Genomic DNA, 8441 nt, shown 5'->3' on the forward strand with positions numbered 1-8441 from the left:
AAATAAACATTTAAAGCTCTTGTGAGCAACTCTTGGTTAATCATGAATTTGGCGCCCTCTGTTGTCAGGAGAGTAGCTCTTGTGTCTTTGATTATAAAGTCCTGTTTCCACCAAGCAGTCCGGTTCAGATCAGTCCAGGTTTGCTTGGTTAAGCCTGGTCTTATTTGTGTATTTGTGTTTCCACAGCCAACCGTTCCCCCTCATGGCAGGCAGCGCATAAGCCGTATGCTGATAGCCGCATCAGTCTAATAAAAGCATGATGCCATAGCAGTATGACACAGTGTACCCTGCTAATAAATCCAGTGAAAAAGAAAAACTTGACACAGTGAACAAAGAGCAATGATGGAAAACATCCAGCAATTTGTCTTCTTTGTGATTTCCATGTGGCTCTTTGTTACAAAGCACAATCAAGCTTCGTTTCAGAGAAGACTGTGTGCCGCCAGGAGGAATGCAGCCACTGTCGCGCAGTAAGTGACGATTCTTTTGACCAATCAACAGACTGCAGGGTTGTAACCCCACCTTCCGGGATCGGATCAGCTTAGGCCTGGACCACACAAATATATATATATATATATTCATAAACGAACATTTTTCTGTCCAACTGGGCCTCTCAACCACACGAACACGGTGATTTTACCCACGTAAGCAGAATTTTTTTTGAACAGATAAAAAAGTGAAGAAATAAAAAATATCCCGTTGAGTGGATCCGTGTAGCGGGGTTAAACAGAACTTGTGTCGACGTGATGATGTCGAACGCCTCGCAACAAGTCACTATAGCAACGGTTGCCAACAAGAACGATGGCCAACATTTACCACGCTATTTCTGTGTTCTTTGCAATTTTTGCCCTCATTACAGCTCTAAAGATGAGAGGTGATAGTTTTCAGTTTTGCCTCTTTGTATGGACAGAGATATTTCTGTGGTGTGGACAGATTTTTTTTTAATGAGGACAAAGATATCCAATCAAAACAATATCCATATACGTGTGGTCCAGCCTTTAGTCTCACACCCCTATGAAAGGGTCCCAAAAAGAGGGACAGTTTGCCTAGGTAATTTGTGGATCTGTCCCAGGATTAGTCAGTGGAAACATCGTAAAATGTGTGCTGTGCCGAGACGAACCGAACTGAACCACTTGGTGAAAACGGGGCTTTAATCATCTTACAGAGGCAGACTCTGCACGCCTCTATGTGACTGTTTGTCCTCAGTTATTCAGTTAAACTTCACAAAATAATGAAAACTTACTATTTTATTCTTGTAAATTTACATCCTTCCCCCCTTAAATTTATGACTTGGTCCCTGTAAATTTACATCTTTACCTTGTAAATTAATAGCGTTATTCTTGTCAATTCAAGTCTTTTAACCAGGTTGAAATTTATGACTTTGTCTGAATTAGTTTGCAAGTTTATTTTCATAAATTAAAAGTGTTTTCACTTAAAATCTATTATTTTTCAGGCTTTTTATGCCAGTGAAGGGTGACATTCTGGATAGAGGCAGCAGGTTGGATTTGAACCCAGGCCAAATGCCCAAAGGCCGATCGCATTGGGCTCAACATGTACCACAAGGTCAGATCCATGCATCTTAATATTCCAATGTCTTCTTGATACATTTCCTGATGTCACAGCAGCACAACTTCACTTTCACCAAAGGGCTCCTCTTGCTCTGTTGGTGTGAATGCGGTGCCTGACACACACTTCCTGAGGGAGAATCCAGACACCGCATTGGCCAGCTTGGAAACTTTTTTAGGAGCAGGCATGGTGACGATGCGCTTCAGATAGCATATCCTCCTGAAAGACGAAACACACAACAGAAAGCTTTACCAAAAAAGCATCATGTATTTACACTTTAAACTATTACACCTTTACCCAGACAACAAAGGTTTTGAAATAACATTAGACGGGTACAATTAGTTAAGTGAGACAGATTTTAGACACCAAATCATATTCTTGGTAGTTTTATTTTTTACCTAATGGTTCTCCAAGCAAAGCGGTCAGTAACGTAGGTGAAAAACTGGCAGAGGGGATCTTCAGTGCATGCCCTCTGACATGCCTCTGCACTGTCAGCCATCAAGTTACTCAGGTCAGAGCCCCAGAAATCCACTCCTGTGATGGTCCTCTTTGCCCAGTCTGTCAGCAGAGAAGAAGGGCTCATGTGTCAGGAAAAAAAAACATTACATCAAAATGAAGCCTGGTTTTCTGTTTGAAACCTGATTCGGGCCTTGTTCACACAGAAACAACTTCAGTAGAAAATTGATAACAAGGGTTGTGCTGTAGCTGCTCGTTTACACAGAATTTTCATGTTACAATCACAGTTGAATTGCCATGTACAGCTCGAATAAATAAAGCTGCGTTTCCACCAAGCAGTCCGGTTCGGTTCGGTACGGCTTGGCACGGTATGGCTTGGCACGGTATGGTACGGTTAAGTCTGATCCCATTTGCGTTTCCACAGCAAAACTGTGCCCTCTAATGTAAGCCAGCAGCCGCAGCTGTTAAACAATAGTGTGACTCCGTAGCAGCGTGACACAGTTTACCCCGCTGATAAATCCAACGAAAAAGAAGAATGCGACACAGTAAAATAAGAGCATAAATGAAAGACATGAAGCATTTTGTCCTCTCTGTAATTGACATGTAGCTCTGATACAGCCGCTGTTGCGGGGTAAGTGATGATTCTTTTGACCAATCAACCGTCTGCAGTGTTGTACCTCCACCTTCTGAGAGCGGATCTGTTCAGTCTGGCACCTATACGAAAGGGTCCCAAAGGTGGGACGGCTCTTCTCCGTTATTCGGGGATCTGTCCTGGGATATGTCAGTGGAGATGCCACAAAATGCGCCCCGTAGCGAGACAAACCAATCTGGTCTGCTTGGTGGAAACGTGGCTCAATACTACTACGCTGTGTTTGTGCTGCTGACTCTTAAGTTTATCAATGTTCGTCCAAACAAAGCTGAGTTTTTGTGTACGCGTTTTTCATAATCTTCTTTGATCTTCTTTGTTGAAAAATGGTCCTTTTTTGCACAAGTGCAGTGTGTTCTTCAAGTGTGTTTCATTGACAAATTTTTAATGACAACTACTGGCAAGGCATGCATACACTAACATTTGTAGTTAAACACCGCTTAAACAGATTTATCAAAAAAAAAAAAGGAAATTAATTTTATTGATGTTTTTGAGTAAAGCAGGCCTTATATTTGATTAATTAGAGGTACCTACTGTAGTCTGGCTGACAGGTACTTCCAGGTATCCCAGATGTGAATCCATCTCTGGCTATTAACACAATCTCATCTGGATTGTTCTTCAGGTAACAATTAAAGTTATCACTTGAAACATAATAAAGACAAGTTTAGTATAAATGTAAAGCATTACTGTATTCAAGTACTTTACAGTTGTAAAAAAGTTGAGCCACCACTTCTGATTCACAAAGGTCATTTCTTTGATGACATTCATGCACAATGACTCCAGTTCTGCTCTTTACTGTAACTGATATATGACTTGGATTAGTTACCACATCACTCTGTGTGGTGCAAAGCTGTGCTGTCCTCTGGACTGATTTAACCCCTAATTATGATGCCAACAGTGAGCTCTATCAATAATTTATTATCGTAGAAACAAAGGTTGAAGTACTGAATAGTATTTCATTTCCACATGACTGAAATGCAGAATCACCCACCTGGTATAAACAAAGTAGGTGCACTGTGGGTGAGCTGTGCACAGGGCATGGCAGTGTTCAGGGGAAGCAGCTAGAAGATTCTCTGTGTGGTTTCCCAGGATCTCTGAATTTCTGAATAACTTTATCTGACACTCTGTTAAAATACAAACAGAAAAGTGAACAACATTCACCACAGCCTCTGAAATTCCTCAGAAACAAATCTTTAATTGATGTATACTGTGTGTGTGTGTTTGTTTACTTGTGTCAGGCTGTGAATTGATGATTTTAAGGGAGAATCCCGACACTAAATCTGCCACCGTCTTTATCCACGGACTCCTCGGCACAGTCCAGCTGAACTTAAGATGGCACTTATATCTACAAAAAAAAGATTACATTTCATTTATAGGATCTGAGAAGTCATTACTCAAATTAAATCTGCTATTGAGAGAGTATTACATAGACCGGGGTGAGCTAAAAACACCTCAGGGAATTAATGATAGAGTTAAGCTAGTTTTAGCTATTTAATTGGAGCATAAATAAATTATAACTTTTTTTTCTACTGTATTTGCGTCACAAGATCAAAACATGTTGACATAATTAAAAATCAATCACAGTCTCTCATACCAGGGTAAGGATGTACAGACTTGATTCTGATTGGCTGAACAGAGTCAATTTGGCTCCAGAAGTACAGGAAGTCACATACACATCAGGTCTAAAAAAGAAAGCCATTTTCAGCAGAAATAGACATGTTTAGAGCCTGGTGCAAAAAATGTCCCTTGTTGGAATTGCTAATTTCTTTAACAACACACACTGTGTGGGGGTGAATTCTTTTCTAACTTGTTTAGAAGATATTAGGAACATAAGTTTGACCAATCAGAGGCACAGCTCAGCTGATTGACGGGCGGTCACCCTGTAGCTGTTAGTGAGGTGGCTCAAAGCGCGCACCATTTCCAATATGGCCAATATAGGTGAATGCCATGGAGAATGTGTCTGTTTATTGTAAAGTCTGTGGGTGAATGCCTATTGTTAAAGGTCCCATTTTATGCAAAACTCACTTTATTAAGTCTTTTAGTGAAATTTGTGGGTCTTTGGCTTTCCTCCCAGCTCACAAAATGTGATATTAAATGACAAAACCTGTACTTGGTAGTGCTTGTGAATGTAAAATCCTGACCTAAAATGAGCTGTTTGGATTTTGGGGATTTGCCGACATCAGTGATTCCTTTTTTTGACCAATCAGGTGCAAGTCTGACCTGATTGGTACACCGGAGCAGATACCTCCGAACCCCCTCCCCGCCCACTCTCCTCCCTGCTGCTGGAGAGATTTCTCTCCAGCAGCAGGGTGCGGAATGTCAAAATTGAAGAGCCATCACTGCTTTGTTTTTGGCTGTAAACAGCCACATAGTTCCATGTATAAGCTATCCATCTTGGAAGAAGACAAGTCTAAGTGTCTAGAGTTCATTTATTAAAGAAATGTGCCAGCTACACTCAGTAAAACTGTGCATGTGTGTGCTAGTCACTTCACGGCCGACTGCTTTTCCAACTTTGGACAGTACAACAGAGGGCAAGCGAATAGACTGGACGTAAATCCAGGCGCATTACCAACCATCCGCCAACAAACCTCGGACCCTGGAAATGTGAGTATTTAAATGCTGTGTGCTGTGGAGCAGATGTTAGAGCTTTTCCTCAGTGTCCCCCCTGTCTCTGTGTTAGCTTCAGGATGCTAACTTTAGTTAGCAGTTAGTCTGTTGTTATAGCCTGTAATGTTACGGTAAACAAGCTTCGCTGTTTTCTAAACATTGTGCACTCGGAGCTCGTGGCGCCGCTCTCAGTGACGCGGAAGAGCAGGGCGGTATCAGCGGTGGCTCATTAACATATGAAGGTCACGCCCACTAAATCAGAGCGTTCTGAACAGAGGGGCTATGAGAGCCTGGAAACAATGCTGCTGTGCTTGATTTATTGGCTTTTTGGACCAAGACGTGTTACTACCATTTCATGAAGACATCAATGATCCACATTAAACTGCAGAAAAGGAGCAGAATATGGGACCTTTAACTTGGATTATTCTCTTAATCTATCTGTTTGTTTATTTCTTTTTTTTTTCATTTATACATTTGTTCTTTAAAATGTTTAACAAACAAATGTTCAATTGATTTCATTATATGTTATGTGAAAATGGATAATTTAATTAATCTGTGTAGAAGCCAAAGTGGGTTGCAATTATGGAGGTTCTGAGCAGAAACCCACACAACTAGTTAAACTAGCACATCTAATGTACTGTAGAAAAAAATTCAACATGAATTTATGAGCTTTTAGTATTTATACAGCTACACTGTGCTGGGAATAAAAAGTGTTGGTTTAAAAATAAAGTTTCTCTTTTTGGCCATTTTTGAGCAGTCTCAACCAGGTGCTACTCCAAAAATCCCGCTCTGAGCTTAACATCACTTGAAAACAGCGACCATGTGAATATTTGTGCTGCACAAATACCTCACCTGGCCTCGGTGTCTTTTTGTTATTTTTGTTGTTTTTGCAGTTGTTTGTGGTTAAATGGGGACTGTCATCATCCACTTGTGCCCAGTCAGGTTTTTCTGGCATTCAAATCATCACCTCTTTCGGCATGACATTCTTCCCTTCTTACCTGTGGTTTACTGATTCAAAGCTTCCATTGAAGAAGGTGAAGAACTGACAGTGTGGATCATTAGTGCAGACTCTCTGACACCCCTCATAGTCTGATGTGAACAAGGTCTTGTAATCTCCTCCAGAGAAGTCCACACCGTCGTACACCTGAGATAGACACGGCTCTGAGAGGCAAACAGAGTCAGGGAGAGTGTCATGACAAACCATTTTGTACCTGCTTTTTGAAATTGTTTCACACTTACGTGGGTCCAGGTGGCAGTTTTTGAGCGAAAACCCAGAGGTGACACCCATCAGTGTAGACTGAGTTCTGGTCCCTGACTTGAGGTAACAGTGGAAGTGCCTGACATTAAAAAAGCAGCAGTTAGAGTCAGCAAACAGCAGGTTCACACTGCAGGGAGATAAAGTCTACAGATCATTCTTATTGACCCATATTATGAGCTGTTCTGTGCCTCAAATCCAAAGTTTGGGAACACTCCACGCTTTAAACAGACCAAAGTCAGATACATTGTACAAAAAGCACTGTCTACAGATGACCTTGTAAAGAGTCAGAGAAACACATGGACTTTGGTTGTAGACTATGGGCACATCAAGTCAAAATATGCTGTAAATACTTTTTCATGTTTGTCATCAATATCTGACATTGTGGTTGTGTTTTAATACTGATGAAAGCTACATTTTTAACTCAGTTTCTTTTTTTAGTCACTCGCCTGTCTTCGTTCCCGGAGTCCGGCTGTATAAAGGTAAAGAAGCTGCAGGAGGGGTGCTGGGTGCACAGCTGCTGACAATGATTCACGTCAGGAGAGTAGACAGATCTCAGTTCTCTTCCAAAGAATTCCTCATTCTCCTGGAGCTCTGGGTTACAAACTAAAAAATGGTGGAAAAAAAAACACATGTATTAAAACATATCTCTACAGGATTACCCAACATTCAGCAAAAAAAAAAAGTCAGCATCCAGACTGTAAAACAACAGGTCTTGAAACGTGTTGGATGTTGACATTATTCTCCTTGTCTCAGCATTACCTTGACTCATGGAGAGATCCCAGAGGCAGAGCAGACAAAGTACGATTAACCAGCCTTTCATATTTTCAGTTTAGAGCCAGTAAAGATTCTTCGACGACTGCAAGTTATACAAAAGCGTATTTTTCATCCCCCTCACTTGTACCCCTGAACTATTTCAGTCACTATTTGTTTACTGATTTGGCAATAGCTTGGCACCAATGTCTTCCATGGCAGTGACGGAAGAGGTTAACAGGCGGGGATTTTTCAAAACAGACATATCTAAGCATGCTAACAGTGTTTTATCAGTTTTAGTTTGGTGTGACATGCTGTTGAATGCAGCTTATACCCTGCTATGGTGGACTTTCTGATGTTACCACAACACAGCACTTCCCTTAACTTATTGGTTTTCTCACATTCACACACACACACACACACACACACACACACACACACACTCCCTTGGACCCAGGACAGAGGCAAAAGACACTTTCATAACATGTTTACTGACCTCTGCTGTCAAAACTCCACAAGTGCAGAATTTAAGGAAGAACTGAAGGAACAAACATGCTGTCACCTCATACCAAAATCTAGAAAAAGATAAAAGAGATTTTTTTTTCTTGTCCACATATTTATTCATGGCATTATTTTTTAACACAGGTAACTATTTCAAGGTGTAGGAGGCTGATATTAAAGCATGGTAAGAGTTGTACTGTCACCAAAGTCAGTGTAGTAGCTCAAATGGATCTCTAAATATATATATTTTTTTGTTTTTACTGTGATTGCAAGTTTTTGTTTGTTTGTTTGTTTGTTTGTTTGTTTTTTTAACTAAGTCGCTTCTAGAAAGATAGATGATTGATTTATTTTTACTGTTCTGTTTGTCATCATATGTAACACATTTATGGATTTATTTTGTTGGTTATTATTTGCTCTTTTTTGTGTCTGTTTTTTTCTGCTGGTTGGTTGCTTCTTCACCTCCTTACTGCAGATGATGGTAAATCTCACTTGTTCTGTGATCACGACCTACAAGGGAAGGCTAAAGGCTACAGGGCAAGACAACAAACACAAACATGGCAGCATTGAGCGATCACAATATAATGTGTTGGTTATAATGTATCATTAATTTTTATTGTTGTAGTTACGTACTCGTTTTATTTATTACATTATTCATACCAT

The 8441-nt window shown here is 40.5% G+C and overlaps 1 protein-coding gene across 1 annotated transcript; it reads right to left on the bottom strand.

Moving 5' to 3' along the window:
• Positions 1 to 1613: 1613 nt before the first annotated feature.
• Positions 1614 to 7299, bottom strand: LOC141803340 (plasma kallikrein-like). Its single transcript, XM_074687306.1, has 9 exons — positions 7290 to 7299; positions 6977 to 7133; positions 6512 to 6609; positions 6271 to 6433; positions 3874 to 4010; positions 3657 to 3789; positions 3200 to 3306; positions 1962 to 2121; positions 1614 to 1782 (listed from the first exon to the last, which is right to left on the bottom strand). Exons 1-9 carry the CDS (start codon positions 7297 to 7299, stop codon positions 1614 to 1616), a joined length of 1134 nt encoding a protein of 377 aa, XP_074543407.1.
• Positions 7300 to 8441: the final 1142 nt, after the last annotated feature.

Source organism: Halichoeres trimaculatus, unplaced genomic scaffold, assembly GCF_033239565.1.
Source record: "Halichoeres trimaculatus isolate MK-OKI-2021-1 unplaced genomic scaffold, fHalTri1.1 fHalTri1_scaffold_14, whole genome shotgun sequence".
In the NCBI taxonomy this organism is placed as follows: Eukaryota; Metazoa; Chordata; class Actinopteri; order Labriformes; family Labridae; genus Halichoeres; species Halichoeres trimaculatus.